General features: G+C 46.3%; 1 protein-coding gene across 14 annotated transcripts in view; it reads right to left on the reverse strand.

Moving 5' to 3' along the window:
- frmd4ba (FERM domain containing 4Ba) overlaps positions 1-16,417 on the reverse strand; it is a 62,417-nt gene that overhangs the window by 17,151 nt on the left and 28,849 nt on the right. For 2 of the 14 annotated variants that reach the window (XM_086196940.1, XM_086197029.1), the window contains exons 1-9: positions 13,490-13,699; positions 10,518-10,583; positions 9,419-9,513; positions 9,177-9,269; positions 8,844-8,928; positions 7,980-8,039; positions 7,828-7,850; positions 1,118-1,201; positions 189-254 (exon numbers count right to left, since the gene is read on the reverse strand). In XM_086196940.1, coding sequence (XP_086053066.1) covers positions 189-254; positions 1,118-1,201; positions 7,828-7,850; positions 7,980-8,039; positions 8,844-8,928; positions 9,177-9,269; positions 9,419-9,513; positions 10,518-10,583; positions 13,490-13,651 — 734 coding nt within the window. In that variant the 5' untranslated portion in view covers positions 13,652-13,699. Of the gene's footprint in view, positions 1-188; positions 255-1,117; positions 1,202-7,827; positions 7,851-7,979; positions 8,040-8,843; positions 8,929-9,176; positions 9,270-9,418; positions 9,514-10,517; positions 10,584-13,489; positions 13,702-16,417 lie in introns of those variants that run through there. The other 12 variants (XM_086196992.1, XM_086196924.1, XM_086196972.1 and 9 more) reach the window with 9 other exon arrangements.

Raw genomic sequence — 16,417 nt, forward strand, 5'->3', positions numbered from 1 at the left:
AGTCAAAGTCCCACAGAAAACACCTACTGACATCCTCCTGAGCTGGACTGTGCCTACTGAGGGCTCCTTCTTTAATTAATGCCACTCTGAAACAGACACCTCCAACAACTACAGCCACCACACACACACAAGCTCCATAAGGACGAGCACATTTAATTGTTAGGAGGAAGAATTTGTTCATAGCTTACTGCACAATGGCTTGTCCTCTGGTCAGTCCCTTCAGTTTATTGTACTGCTCGATCACTTTGTCTTCACTGTAAATAATAGAACATTTGATGAATGATGTGATGAGTGATACCCATCCACAGAGGCATCGTGAGAAGACCATCACATATTCTGTCCAGCTCCTGCAGAACAAGCCAGCTGATGGCACTCATCTGCCTCTCCTGCAAAGGCATCTCATTTCCTTGCCACTTTAATTATTTCCCACTCTCAAGACTGATTCCCACATCAAACCCCTGAAACTTAGCTGTGTTCAGTAATTCTGCTGCACACGCTACAACCAGGAACTGATTTCCACGGGGCGGCGTGGCTGTCTAACAACAAAAGGGTCGCTGGTTTGATCCCCACTTCCCCTGGTGAACATGTCCAAGTGTCCTTGAGCAAGATACTGAACCCCTGATTGCTCCTGATGGGCCTGCAACAGACTGGTGACCTGTCCAGGGTGAACCCCACCTCTCAACCAATGTCAGCTGGGATACGCCCCACCCCCACGACCCTTGGCAGATAAGGGGTATAGAACATGGTTGGATAGATGGATGGATGCTATGTAAAACTGAACAAGGTTACTGGATCTTTTCTTACTTTAATAACTCTAAATAAATGAATGGCGAGCTAATGCTAACACTGCAGCCACACAGATGTTTGTCGCACTTGACAAAGATCCTCGCCAACTTTGAACAAGCAGGTGTGGAAGTTCCATGTCACCTAAAACTGCTTGTCTTGAAATTATTCCCTTATACAAACAGAAGCTCGTGACCACAGTGAACACACACGGGGGGTGTGGGGGGTAATGGTTGAGGTGCAAGTACCTAGGACTGTATTCTCCAGAGATGGACCCTCCCACCGCACCGACCCTATGACTTTGCTGTTTCAGAAACTTCCGATGGAAACTTACCAGTAGTTGAGAGATGGGTGTTCTCTGAGTACTCGGGTGGGCAGAACTGGGAGCTGCTTCAGGTTTGATCTCGCAGTTTCAATGCTGTTACAAAAAAAAAGAATCATACACTAACAGTAAGTGAATAGATCAAAGCGAAGTAAAATCTGGTCAACTGGACGTAAGTTTATCTTGAAGACGTTTCACCTCTCATCCGAGAGGCTTCTTCAGTTCTAGTGAAGAGTGTGGAAGCTCCAGCTTATAAACCTATGTGGGAGTGGTCAGTGCTATTGTGGTGGAAACGACCCTCCCGAGACTCACCTGGCCTCCACTAGCACTGACCACTCCCACATAGGTTTATAAGCTGGAGTTTCCACACTCTTCACTAGAACTGAAGAAGCCTCTCGGATGAGAGGTGAAACGTCTTCAAGATAAACTTACGTCCAGTTGACCAGATTTTACTTCGCTTCGATCTACGATGACCTGGATGAATGAGAACCTACACAGACAGTAAGTGAATACATTAATTCTCACGACTACTACTCTTCAGTGATTTCCCATGAGTACTTTCAAGAACTTCTCTGATGAGGGAACATCTAATTCAGAAACACGGTAAGGCACCCTCATCAGAAATTTGATTATTGTTATTTTATGGAATTATTAGCTCGGCCCTAAAATGAGACACCAGCATGCTGGACAGACAGCACCTTCCACTAAGAATCCCAAGTCATAAAACGATTTTTCAGTTTAAGAGTATGGAATGAAAGCAATACTTAACGCTTGCAAACCTGTAGAAAAGGTGCACCGTGAGGACAGCGTTTTTATCTGTCTATCAACAGCAGAAAGAGACTAAACTTGAGTTCCACTCATGTCTTGCCAGACTTCAAACACATGGAAGGTCTGAAGTCATGAGAGCTCTTTAAAAGGCTTGAAATTAATCTTTTATAAATACCACAGCATTTTCATACCATAAAGAACTTCATTGAGTCTACTGAATATACTGTAGATTAACCTCTGTGCACCGATTCACCTTTGCAGATCAGCCGAAGACTGCAACATGCCAGAGGCTACAGCTACGGTATCTCTTGCCTACAATCTCCCAAAGCACTGAGGCCGGCCGTGTTTTCACTATCATGGGGTGTTGCTGTCAAGGTCTTTGATAGTGAACTGTGAGTCACTCCAACGTCATGTAGGAGGGAGAACTTCATCTACAATGTGATCTGGACAAAAAAGAGCTCAGACTTGGCAGGCCAGTCCACCACCGACCCAAACAAAAAACATTCAGCAACATTTGGCAGCTTCTGCCTCAGTTGAGAGGCACTGAACAAGTCTGGCACAGTTACAGTCCCTGGCCTCTAAAAAGACAGGACTGGATGGTGCAGCTCAGCCCATCTCATCTGTCTGATCTAACAGTGCAACAGCTCAGCCTATAAAAAGACATTCACATGAACATGGAAGGTATTTCTAAGCCAATAGCCATTTGACCCTAAATTGACTTCCATGAATATAAATTTAACCATTTAAGTTTCAGGAGTAATGGAATTTAACCACAGCAGACAAGGTAGGACAGACCCACAATGATCCAGTTATGTGAAGCAGCTTACTGAACAAAAACAAGGGCCAGAGGCTCTCACTCTTCCCTTGGAGCTACCGCTCATAGACCTGCTGAGTTCTGCTGCAATGGCACTCTGCTCAGTGTTTGATGACGTACATTTTATGAGGAGCTGGGCCCCAGCGTTGTCAGGGTGATCTACTCCACAGCCACATTGCCCTGTCAGCAATCTGGAATTCATTACTACATGTGTTATCTCCCTGCAGCGTGGGGGCACTTCCTACACCCGCTGCAGCCCAGCCTACCCAGTGTGGGAGAGATAATACTCATGTGTCAGCTATTCCGCGGGGCTGAGTCTGTGGGGGGAGCACAATGAGAGAGCCTGTTGCTGTGAATGAACCGCTAACTACAGGCTACACCTGCAAATAGAGCTAAGGGCTGACACTGTCTGGTCCATGTGTGGTACAATTTCAACAAAATTAACATTGTGTGTGAATTCATCCAAGCTTATTTTAAATCCCCTGCATTTAGCGGTGTAGATGAACCCCTGAGGCCTGCTCGTGGGGGTAATTACAACTGTACAAGGAAGAAAAGTCCACTTTCAGCTGTTCTGCTAAACTACTAAGGGTGAAGACATCTATAAATCAATAAAATCCCTTCCAGCAGGCAACATTCAGAACTCACCACCTTCAGCTACAGATTACATAATGGCTGCAGGTGGTGAGATCGCATCAGCAAGATGCCAATGGTGTTTTTTTAAACTACAATGAACAATGCAAAATTCATTCTAATGTGATACCATGTGAAACCTGTTGCATTAATTCAGTGTTCAGCAAGGGGCTCACCCTGCACCGCCACCCTGTTGATGGCAGGTTGTCTGTGATTGGACAGTACGGCAGGCTCATCCCTCTAAAGGCAGCTGGAGGAGCAGGTCTTCAGCTAATCTCCCTGCCCCAGAGCCCAGAAGAGGCACATGTATATTACCAGCTTTATGAGGGGATTTACTGGTCCTGCTCTCTCAAAGAAGAAACAACATACTGCCATAGGACAGCAGAGGGATGCGCCGCTATGACAAAAGCATCACAAAATTTGGCCGGTTTCATACACTCAAGACGTTTGAGAGGCCCACTTTTAATGTTTCCAACACACTCCCCCATGGAAGGAAACTTACATTTCACAGATGACGCAACATTTCGAAGTGCTTGATGTTAAAATAATAAGCACATTAGCACTTGTTCCGATAGGCATATGCATTCTCTTGTATAATGTTCACTTGAGTGAGGTTTGCCTGGGAACGGGGCGTGTTTGTCCTTAGCTACCAACTCCTTTTGTCTTTTATGATGTCATTTTCTGTAGTTATGGAAATGTGGTGGTGTTGTGGTACTGCAGTGAATAACAGTGAATAACAAATAACATCCAAGGAACAGTGGGATTTACCTCAACCCTGCTTATTTTGTCTTTTTCACTTCACAACTTCTATCTTTAGCATGTTGTCTGTTTTTGATGGCCACCATGTTGTTATTGGGTAGGGGGCACAGGAATCAGTCCATAATCCCAAAAATAAATGAGCGTTGCTGAAAAATGAGTTGTCTTGTCTCCAAGTCCGTGGTTTTCTTTTAGGGGTTTTAGGAAAATGTCTGAAATAAGGCCTGAAGTTTACACTAGCTGTAGCTTTACTTCAGTAAATAACATACTTGTGACCTGTGAAGCATTTTGAGTAGAAATGCACAATGATATCTGCACATTAGCAATATTGGTAATTTGAAAATATTTCAATATTGGATTGATAGCTAATATTTACATCTGCCCAGTTTTGTTCACATCTCCTCTTTGCTCATCATCGGTCATTTCTGATAAGTAAATAATTTGGTAAATATAGGATTTATGGCCTTTTCCAAAAGTTTTGGAAATAAGGAAAGAACACTATTTTTAACATTCAACATATTTTTCGGTGTGTAAATATATGATTTATCATATAGCAATAATAACTGACGTTGGTAAATATTGGCTATATTGACAGAACTTAGTGACTTTTGAACAGTTGGTTGTGCATCTCTGATCAACATGTCCACCAAGAAGCCACAAGAAGGAGAAGCAGGGGAACTTTGTATCCACGCAAATAAAAGCAAGGCCTACTTGGTTTGGACCCACGCCCAATCTCACTGGCAGTATGAGATTTGCTGGCAGGTTGTCCTCAATTGTGCTTTCAGAGTTGGAGCAAAGTACAGTCCCCACCTACATGAACTGAAAGCTCTGACTCCACACTGTTTTGTGGAAATGTAGCTTAAAATCAAAACACTGACACATAAATCTAACTTAAAGCCATAAAAATCAATATTTATCAACTCAATCGAGCTTTAAAATAACAAGGCGGCTAATGAGCGCAATGAGTGGCTGCCAGGTTTCTTCTTGTGTGTGCAAAGGAACAAAGATCCAGGTTTAACAAGGGGTCAACAGTAGTTTGAGCATTGTATTAATTTCCATTCAAACCACACGTGTATTTCCTCACAGAGTGCAGGTCTTTGGACAGAGGCCTTTGGGGGGGGGGGGGTAACACCACTGATAGAAACCAATGCCCTTCATTCAGCAGGTCAAACATCTGAGCTCTCCTGGTGAACAAGGACTGTTGTTGCCAGTGTCATCAACTACATTGCTGTCAATTAGTTCCTTATGTGACTTTTACCACAGGATTCTGCTTTCAAATGAAGACGTAGCTGCCAGTGCTAAGTTCTTTATTAAGAGTTAATGCCTTCACAGGCAAGAGCAGCACACGTGTTGATGGCAGCGGTTCAATGTCACAGAGGCAAACTCAAGGGAACTGTTAACAGAGTCCAGCGTTAAGTCAAATCAGATCCAGCCAAGTTGATCATTAACCATCTGTACACACATCCGTCATTCATGCACCGACCAGAGAACTTGAAAACAACAAATCCTTCTTCCTTGTCAGACCACAGCAACACTTTCAGTAGAATGTGCGATAATTGTGGTGTGTGTGTTTGTCACAAACCCTGAATCTCTTACTCTAACATTAATCAAAGCTTTGGAGCACCAAACCGACACACAACTCAAACATGAAAATCCAGGCTCATACACATTCAAACACATTTACACAATTTGAGGGGGATTATCATGACCAGACCTTCACTGGAAAATAAAAAATGTTCTCACCATGTCAGAGTTAAGCAGTGTGTTTTTACCAGGGCTGCACAATTTTGGGGGGTAGTGTAGCTCAGAGGTAGAGTGGCGGTCTAGTAAACCAAGGGTCACTGGTTCGATTTTCCAACCATGTCCAAGTGTCCTTGAGCAAGATACTGAACCCCTAATTGCTCCTGATGGCCCTGTGGCGGACTGGTGACCCGTCCAGGGATAACCCCACCTCTCACCCAATGAGGTATAGAAAAAGGATGGTGTAGGTCCAGTCTGACCTAGATGGCTTCTCTCTGTCTCCTCTGGTCCAGGTGTGGACATGCTATCCTCACAGGAAAGTCCCCCCAGGCAGGTGGCATTCCAGTAGAGGTCCAGGAAGGCACAAAGGTGGAGAATCTGGTTCTGCTGGCAAGAGTTTCATCCTGCAGCAGGCATCTATTCACTATCTGAACTGCTTCCTGGGTTGGAATGCATGTGAAGAGTGAAGTGACACTGTATGAGACCAAGGTTCCGTTAGGGTCCGGTGCTCTCTTCCTAATCTTGTTGGTAAGATCCAGGAGTTCTGATGTGATGTGCAGTGTTCCCACTGAGGATGCTGGGATCTTGGCAAGATGTTTGGAAGGCTTGCAGGTAACCGAGCTGATGCTGGTTCTGCTGGGTCTGAGTGGAGCTGCTTCCTTGAGTAGATGTCTGGGATGGTTAACCCAGGTTCAATCAATGATGTACTGGTAGTTCGAGAATTTGAGCAGGGGTTACCAGGACCTGGATGGCCGAGACTCCACGCAGACATTCTCGTTTTCATCCAAACACCCATTCAAAGATTTATGAGGGATCTCTATCACACAGAGATGTTTACATACATCCATAGGAGACAGATATATTACCACAACGTTTAAATGAAAATGGTGTGTTAACACACACACAACGGACCCTTCACTAAACCACGCCCTGAAACAGACTAGCCAGCACAGCACAGCAGAGGACAGGGTCAGACAGAGGTCCAACACTTTCGAAGAGGCCTTCCATAGACTCCAAAGCAAATGTTTCACTTGTCCTTCACTATCGCGCTGGTCTGGTGGACCTGCAGCCAGTGATGGTTGGGCTGCCTGGGGCTCTCCTTACCTGAGAGGTAGGAAGGAGACGGATGGGCTTTCCTCCCTCTGCAAAACGGGAATCGAACCCTGAAGTGTTGGCTGTGAATGGCGCTGTGAATGGCGCTGTGAATGGCGCTGTGAATGGCGCTGTGGCGGCGCTCACATTCAGGTGAACCTCTCAAAGACCAGCAGGCTCAACTTGACCTGCTCCAAGCTACGCCATGACTCAGGCACGTGCACACATAGGGCCCTGGGGGTGCTTGAGCCCCTGCCCCTCTATGGTCATGTGCACGTCCCTGCAGAGACTGCCATGGAGGGCCGATGCACCGCTGATAACCCGACGTCAGCGCTCCGCAGCCTGCTAACGTACCGGTAGTTAGCTAACGCTAGCTCCCAGGCCTGCTAATGGCTGTGATGGTGCACAGAGAGCTTCCAGCACTCCAGGGACACTGCTGATGCTTCACCTGGACTCTGATCTGTAGCTTCAGCTTCTGTCTTTTACTACTTGACTTTTGGTTGCCGAGGCAGTTTGAATATGTCCGTCTGTCCACTTGTGTCTTATGTTGCTTTTCTCTTTTTCCAAAAAATTAAACAATATTTCTCCAGGGACGGTTAGTGAGGGTGGGAAAACTACACTTGCACCAAAAGGTTGATGGACTTAGCAACAGTAACTAAGGGGGGCGGGCAATTTACAATTAATTTCAAATAACTGTGCAGCCCTACTGTTTAACATTAACTGCAGTCTAAGGCATACATGTGTTAGAGTAAACCGATATTAACCTGAACCTCTCAAATTTAAGTTTTCCTGAGGAAAATCTTCAAAGCTTTTCCGAAATGTTCTGTTCTGTCTTTATTCATGTTTAAAAAAGTTGATCAGCCGTGGAGAAAGAAGCCATTCGTCAGATGACAAAAGCAGTGTTAGCGGGTAGCGCACCTACCTGGTAAAATCTCCTTTGGCCTCCTGAAACACAGAGAGGACGAGTGGTGAGAGGCTGGCGCCGCTTTTCTAGGCTAAATGAAACATATACGCCCCCCACACACACACACAATAATGGTGACCAAACCTCCTCGTACGTCCAGCGCTTCTTACCTGCAGGGCGAGTGCGGCCAGCCTGAACGCGGTTCCGCTCTCCACCTCGATGGTCTCCTGCTGGACAAACAAGCGGGTTCACTCGATGGAGTCCGCCACGAGCACTTGACTCGTGAGAAAAACCTTCGTCCAGTACATCTGTCCTGTCGCTACCGACCACTCCACTCCCGCGGGGACCGTTCTGTTCACGAACCGGCCCGGACCGGCACCAACGGCTGGGACTCCACACACGCCGCGTCACGGTGTTTCCGAACAAAAGTAAACTTCAGATTGTGGGTGAGCCGACGGTGTCCCTGCTGGTGCGGTGGTGGGTGGGGTTTGAAGCCCCCTCTGTGAAGTGGTACGGTCCAAAGCAGGTTCAACCGTCGCCCCGGTGACCAGTCCGCGCCCCCGCGAAATAAGTTTGACAGTCTGCTGCGTTCACGGGCTCCTCGTAGGGTTCCCCACGATACCCGACCAGACACACGGGCCGAACGCAACCGCGTGTGTTTCTCTAGTCAAACATAAGATCTGTCCTCTTGTAGAACCAATTCAGTACTTCCGCATGTAGGAACTCCGAATAACAGGATCTTACAAACAGTAAAATAATTCAATGACGTGTGAAACCCTCATTCTGACTGCGCGAGACCCAGGTGGCGCGCACGCGCGCGCGTTTATTCTCCTGGTAAATCCGGTCGTGAATGAAAAAGAAATCACCAACATTCAGCTGCAGGATTTCAGGCCACAGTGACTCGATTCACACTTCGGACAATGCAACACGGACAAGAGCACGAGCAGAACCCGACCGACCCTCCCCGGAATGAGACGCGTTCCTGAGTCAAGACGAGTCAAAAGAGTCATGAATCAAGGATTGACAGCACTCACATGAAACACCAAAGACTTGGCATTCAGGAAAAACAGCTCCACCGTTGTGTTCTCTCTCAGGAAGGTGATCCTCTCAATGAAGAACCTGGCAACAGTTCTTTTGGGTTACTTCAACTAAAAATAGACTCCACGCAGCTCACAGTATTGTGTCGGGCAGGCGTGCAGTAGAACTTCCACTGTTCCGACAGTGACACCTGCTGGTCGGAACCTGACTTGGATTAACTGACATATACAGAGGCTGTGAGACGCAATTTACAAAAGAGACTTATTTTATTCACAACAAGCGCTTGTCCAGCTGATGTTTCTAAAGAGCACATCATGACCACCACTAACCTCACAAAGAACTTGAGTTCCAAAGGGCCTGAAGTCCTTGAGAAATCATGATCCAGGACTTTACGATCCAGTTGTAGCCAGTTATTCTGGCCACTGGGACAGACACAACATTCAATTAATATGTGTGAAAACTGTTGTCTCATTAATTCCTGACCTTTTCATGTTCTTACTTCTTTACACCTAACTGACATCAATTAAACACAACACTTCTGTGCCAATAAATGTGATGAAAGTGTCCTTACGTGTCATCTGTGAAGCACAGTCCAAAGTATTCCTTCTCCTTCAGGTTGAAATGTGATGCCACCAAATCTAACAGCTCACGGGACAAAAGCTTTGGCTGGAAAAACACATCAGATCATTTCTAAAAGTGCTGTGACAAAGCAAAACAAGATCATTTCTGTGGTCATGCAATTTGGACCTAATGTGGACACTTGAAGCTCATTTTGGGCTCTGTTAAGTTCAGGTGCCATGTCAGCCGAATGTGGTCTGAATATAATGAGTGGTGTTGGACTGGGGCCAGATGTGGACTACCTATCTGCAGTAGGACACGCCCACTCGCGACCCTACTGTGTTGTTGATGGCAACTCCCAAGTCCCAGCACGCAAGTGATCTTGGCACTCTTTGTCTTACTGTGAGTCAGCAGATATTAACAAAAAATGGCTGTAAAATTCCTATTAGTTACGCTTTTATGCTCTTCTAAAACACATAAGCAGATCTGAGGTCCACCTGGAAACTTTCCCTCTACGTAGAAGACACAAGTTATATGGTCTCTTTAGTTGGAGCTTTTGATCTCATGGCTGAACAAGTCATTGTTTTAATGAGGAACATTTGCATACTAACACCCAAAAGACAAAGACACTGAGTGCAATGCCTCTGGAACCACGTTTGAAACAAGAGTGCAAAAAGAGAGGGAGGATAAATCAAAACCTGCTTGAAGTTATTACTTAATACCTCGACTGAAAAAGAAGTCCAACTTTGTTGCTTTTAGTACAAAGTACACAAAAAGCGCTAAGAAATTTAAAGAAGTCTTTAAAACGCATAAATAAAATCTCATCAGAGGAGAATTATTGAGTGTCTAACTTTCTTTCTCTGTATTTTTGGTATGATGCTGCATTTGTCTGCCCCTCTGACAGTTTTGGGTGTTAAACACTGCAGCAGTCCAGATGTAGACCATGGAAGATGCCAGGGTTTAGGCAGTCACACTCCCATGAGGGCCATGGGTGAACTGAGCTGAGATGTAGGCCACCATTGGGCCAGATCTGTGTATGAGGTACACGCACAGTTCTAGTACATCCATATCCTCATCGCAGGACTTCTGAGTGAAGCTGAGGCATCCTGTACCTGAACCAGCAGCTCCAGCTTCCTCCCATCCAGCAGGTGGACCTGGCACTGACGTCCCTCCGTCATCTGGACAAAGACAGAAAAGACGTCAGAATCGACAGCTTTTGTTGGCTCTATCAGACCTTTTGCCTCCCCACGAAATGCCAAGCTTCCCTCATATAAGAAAACAAACACAACGTGTAGGGTCTTAACATGGTGGTTTCTGAGAGCAGCAGAATCTGTAAATATCTGCTCTTTACTAGTGTCCAGTGAATTAAACCAACACGTTGTCTTTTACTCCCACACTTCCTTCCACTGCATCAATACTGATCAATATGTCAGCATTGCACTTTTCCCATCCTGTAAAGAAAAAAAAACAATAGAGGACAAAGAGTCCAATTCCATATTTAATTAAATTCCTGTTGCATTGTTAGAGATGAGTGATTCGTTCTGTAGCAGTCAGCAGAACAGCTCTTCAGTGCAGGATGAGGTAGAATTTTATTGTATTGTGGGAAAGAATTATATTTCATCTTCTTTAGTTGCCATCAGGCTCATGTACTGAAATTATGGAAGGGGGTGCACAGACGTGAACATGGAAACCTGTTTCATAGTTTGTTGCTGAGCTTCAGAGGCCTTGAGTGCACGTTGGCCACAGCAGCTGAGTTTATCGGGCTATGGCTCTGTCTTTGTCCAAACGTACCCAAATCAAATCAGTATGATGCCTTATTTTAAAGGACAAAAGAGTGTCTGTCTTCTCATCTAACAAACAACAAACGACAAACAAATTTGCATTTCAGGACTAAAACTGGATGAGCCAGAAGTCAGAGATCAGGATCTGGCAGACAGTCTCTGTTCCTGCTCCCACCTGGTCATGAAATCTAGATCTAAAAGAACAAGATCGCAGGTACAAGCAACTGAAATGTGTTTCCTTGGCAGGAGGCTGGTGTGAGGAAGTGAGAAGTTCAGTTCTCCAAGAGGGACTTGGAGTAGTGACGGTGGAGCTGGTTCAGCATCTAGTTAGGATCCTCCCGAGGGAGGTGTTCCAGGCACATCCAGCTGGGAGGAGGTTGTGGGGCAGACCCAAGACCAGTTGGAGGGACTGTATCTCCAGGCTGGTCTGGGAGCGCCTCGGGAGCCCCCAGGCTGAGCTGGTCCATGTGGCCTGGGAAGGTGTGGCTAATTAAGAGTTAGGGGTTCCCTGCTGGAGCTGCTATCCCTCAAACCTTACTCTGGATATGCAGAGGAAAATGGATGGATGGAAGAACTGATGGATGGATGTTGCAATTTTAGACCTGAAACAGCTTGTGCGTTTTGCTGTACATGGACCTTAAATGGCATTGCTGTAAGTGGTGTAAATGTAGCATCAGCAGCTAATGTGACATCATCATAGGCTAAACACACATGTAACTAATCATCGTTCATTCTACTTTGCATGTCACAGCAGCCCTGGTGAGACAGCACTGGTCCGTGCACCTAAATGTGACGGATCATTTTTAATAATACTTTGAAGTGACGGCTGCCTGTTAACGCTTGCACCATCAAGCTTCAGTGTGTGTTACGCTGTTCAGGCATACGGCTGCTCAGTCGCGATGTCTCGTCTTTCATAGAATGTTGCAGTACACTTCATGAGAAGGGACACTGCAGACTCCACCTGCTCAGAAGACTGAGGTCCTTTGGAGCGATGAGGGCACTCCTGAGGACCTTCTTCGACACTGGGGTGGCATCAGACATCTTTCATGCTGTGGCAGCATCTCAGCTGCAGACAGGAAGACTGGACGAACTGATCAGGAAGGCCAGCTATGTCCTGGGATGACCCCTGGACTAAGTAGAGGTGGTGGGAGAGATGGTGGCCAAGCTGTCACCTCTGATGCACAAGGACTCCCGTGACACATGATGCACAGGCCCCTGACAGCTCTGGAGAGCTACTTCAGGGGTGGGCTCCTTCACACCCAGGAGCACAGGTCCTTCGTCCCTGCAGCCGTCAGACTGTACAATCAACACTGCTCTCAGTGACTACTGGACACGATTGGTCAATAGTGGACTGCAATACAATTCTATCAGCACTGCTGCTCTTTTTTAACCCCATTTTACAAGTTGTTTTGTTATATTTTAATTCAATCTCTATTTTCTCTGTTGCCTTTATTTGCTCTTCCCCCAATGTGGGACGCTAAAATCTTTTTTTATTCTTATTATACAGTTCAGAACGGCACCAACACAAGGCTGTATCTGGCAAAACAGGTTTAATACCAAAATGGCCAAAGATATATTTACATAAATCTGAAATGTTTGTGATGCGGCCCGGTGGAGCAGCGGTCCTCCCTGTGGCCCCCCAGCAAGATGGTTGTGGGTGGAGCCCCGGCTGGAGCACGGGGTCTTTCTGGGTGGAGTCTCACAACATGACAGTAGTTCTTAAACGTTGACCCATTTAGACCCAAAAACAACTCTTTAAAGAAATTTTGTGCATGACATCCAAATTCTTCCTAGCTTGATTGAATAGTAAATGGCCATGAAAGCCTTCACGCCTCATCCTCAGGATCACATAGACACATGAAAAAAGCAGAAAACTTTAAAATGTGGGTTCCTTGTAAAATGACTTGTCTTTTCCCTGCTGTTCTTGTTCATTAATCAAATACCAAAGGGTCTAATGGGTAGAAGAATAAGGACAGATATAAGCTGACCATCTTTCCAAAAAATTAAGTTATGGGATGTGTAAACCACCCAGGTAGCATTCAGGTGTTCAAGCAAGATTTCAAAGGTTCCCCTATTCAGCCAGATGGGGAGCTGAACCGGTAGGTCATGCTGCTTCTTAATGAGCTCCATATGTGTTGGAAGAGAAACTCTTGTTAGTGAAGGCTTTCAGTCACAAATAAACACATGCAAAAGAAATGACACATTCACCCTGTACTTAGTGGGAAACTGCAGTAACATCCACATGAAAAACAAAGTTACTTTGTAATTCATCAACTCTCAGTCATGTTACGGGGCTGCCATACCTGATAGCACTTTCCAAACCTGAACCAGGCTTCCAGGAAGCGTCGGCATGGTATCATCCCATGATTGTACCACCTCCTCAAGGTCTGATGGGCCAAGGTCCAGACAAGCTGGCTCCCTGATGCCACCAGGTCCTCCATTCCACGCACCATATGCATAGCCATGACTTACTGCCTCTCCCTCTGACAGCACCCAACTTCTACCGATGAGTGAGGATGACCTGCAGACCACGAGCAACCAGCACAAACAGGGTACTATGTCTCCCCAGCTGATGTCATGTCAGTGAGCGTCGTCACTCTGGAGAGGCTGGAGCCAAACAGCGAGTCTCAGGCTCGGTCCTGGGCCCTGGTCCAAAACACTGCCTCACATAGCAAAGAGGAGGCAAGCACCGACACCCCCCACCCTTGTATACTGACACAGTAAACAAATGACTTCAATCTTTAAAGTGATGTGAAATGATTGACTGAAGCAATCAGTCATATGAAAATGTCCACATTTGCACACCAAAATGACACAATGGAGTCCTACTATTTCTATACAAAGGCAGATGTTTATATTGTTTTATTCCAGTATTAAATCCTACTGTCTCAAATGGGCATGGGGCTCATCTGACACTGTCTGGGATGTGAGAGGGATTTTCTGAAGAATCCACTCATCTAGACCAGTTAAGTTCTGCAAAAATCCCGTAAAAATGAAGGAGGAAAAGTGATGACCCACTGCAGATGTTTTCCTTTGTACAACTGTGATTAACGACAAATGTCACACAAGTCGCTCAAAACAACAAGGGAGAGAAAGGCAATGCAGAGGAAAGAGAAGAGATGCAGCAGCAGCCCTCTGAAGTACATCTGGAAAAAAATATCTTGCTATTTGTTTATGTGACCCAAATTTCCATCCAGTAAAACAGTTGTTTCATTGCATCATCAGACACGCTGAACTATCACTGGTATCTGGTTCCGTCCCTCAGTCCATTAAAGTAGCAGGAATTAAACCCTCCTCAAAAAACAAGCCTGGATCCAGAAGTTCTACCAACTACAGACCAACAACACATCTTCCTTTTCTCTCCAAGGTTCTGGAGAAAGCAGCTGCTAAACAGCTCTGGGACTTCTCCACAGCAACAGCTGATTGGAGGATTCAGTCAGGTTCCAGGTTCATCCAAGCACAGAAACAGAACTAGTCAAAGGTACCAGTGACCTCCTACTGGTACCAGATGAGGGACTGGTCTCTGTGCTGGTCTGATTAGATCTCAGTGCAGCTTTGATACCATTGACCACCATATCCTTCCACTGAGACTGGAACCTGTCACTGGTATTAAAGGAACCACACTAAACTGGTTTAGGTCACATTTACTAGGTCACCTCAGTTGGTACTAGTTAATGATGGCTCCTCTGAGACCACTACAGTCAGTTCTGGTGTTCCACAAGGGTCTGTGCTTGGACCAGTCCTCTTCACCTTGTACCTGCTTCCTCTCGGTCACATGATCAGGAAACACTCCATTAATGTTCACTGCTATGCAGACGACACTCAGCTGAACTCATCAATGATCCACATGGAACAAACCAGCTGACTGAACTGGAGGCCTGTCTGAAGGACAGGAAACATGGAGGACCATCATTTCCTTTATTAAACTCTGATAAACTGAAGTTCTTGTGCTGGGCCCAAACACCTGAGGACCACCTGATCTGATGAGACAGGTACCCTGGATGGCACCACCCTGGCCCCCAGCACCACCGTAAGGAACCAAGGAGTTCTCTTTGACCAGGACCCTTTCACTCCCACATTCAACAAATCTCCAGGACGCCTTCTTCCATCTACGTAACATCGCTAAGATCAGACACATCCTGGCTCAAGAAGATGCAGAAAAACTAGTCCCTGCTTTTGTCACTTCCAGGCTGGATTACTGCACCTCCCTCCTACCAGGCTGGACTAATAAGTCCCTAAAGACTCTCCAGCTGGTCCAGAACGCTGCTGCCCATGTTGACTAGAACTGGTAGCAGAGACCAGGTCTGTCCTGGACTGGCTTCTCTGCATGGCTCCCTGTCAAATTCAGAACAGAATTTAAAATTCTTCTTCTACCATCAAAGTCCTCAACAGTCAGGCTCCTTTATCCCTGACAGAGCTCCTAGTCCCCTATGATCCAGCTAGAACCCTTCACTCCCAGGATGCAGGGTTCCTGCTGGTTCCTAAAGTTCTAACAGTAGAATGGAGCCAGAGCCTTCAGCCATCAGGCTACCCTCCCGTGGAACCGTCTCCCAGTTTCAGTCCAGGACCCAGACCCCCTCTCTAGGTTTAAGAGCAGACTTAAGACCTCCTTGTTGATCAGGCTTTTCGTCAGGACTGCTTAGGCTGGCCCTTAGATCTGCTGCTATAGGCTCAGACTGCTGGGGATCTCCCATGATGCACTGGGCTTCTCTCTCCTCCTCCTGTCCTCATACGTGTTACGAACTCCTCTTCTTCTCCCCACATCCCAGATCCCGGTGCTGCTGGAGGAGGCTCCAGACCTGGAGAGGCTCCAGCTGCCACCCGTAGCTCCACCTGCTCCGTCTCTAAAGACTCTCCAGCTGGTCCAGAACGCTGCAGCCAGGGTTCTGACAGGAGTTAAGAAAAGTGAACACATCTCTCCACTTTAGCTTCTCTCCTTCCTGTAGGATCTAGAATCCACTTCAAAATCCTTCTGCTGACTCATCAGGCTCTCAATGACAAAGTTCCATCCTCTCTGAAAGAGCTCATTAGTCCCTCCTGTCCCACCAGAGCACTGTGCTCCCAGAATGCAGGTCTGTTAGTTACTCCCAGTATCTCTAACACAGACTGGGAGGTAATGCCTTCAGGTACCGGCTCCTCTACTGTGGAACCAGCATCTCTCCATGGGTCAGAGAGGCAGACACTTCAACTACTTTTAAGTCCAGGCTTAAGACCTTCCTCTATGACAGAGC

Source organism: Aulostomus chinensis, chromosome 3 (genome assembly GCF_037954235.1).
Source record: "Aulostomus chinensis isolate RoL2024-O1b breed Wild chromosome 3, RoL_Achi_v1.0, whole genome shotgun sequence".
NCBI classification, from domain to species: domain Eukaryota; kingdom Metazoa; phylum Chordata; class Actinopteri; order Syngnathiformes; family Aulostomidae; genus Aulostomus; species Aulostomus chinensis.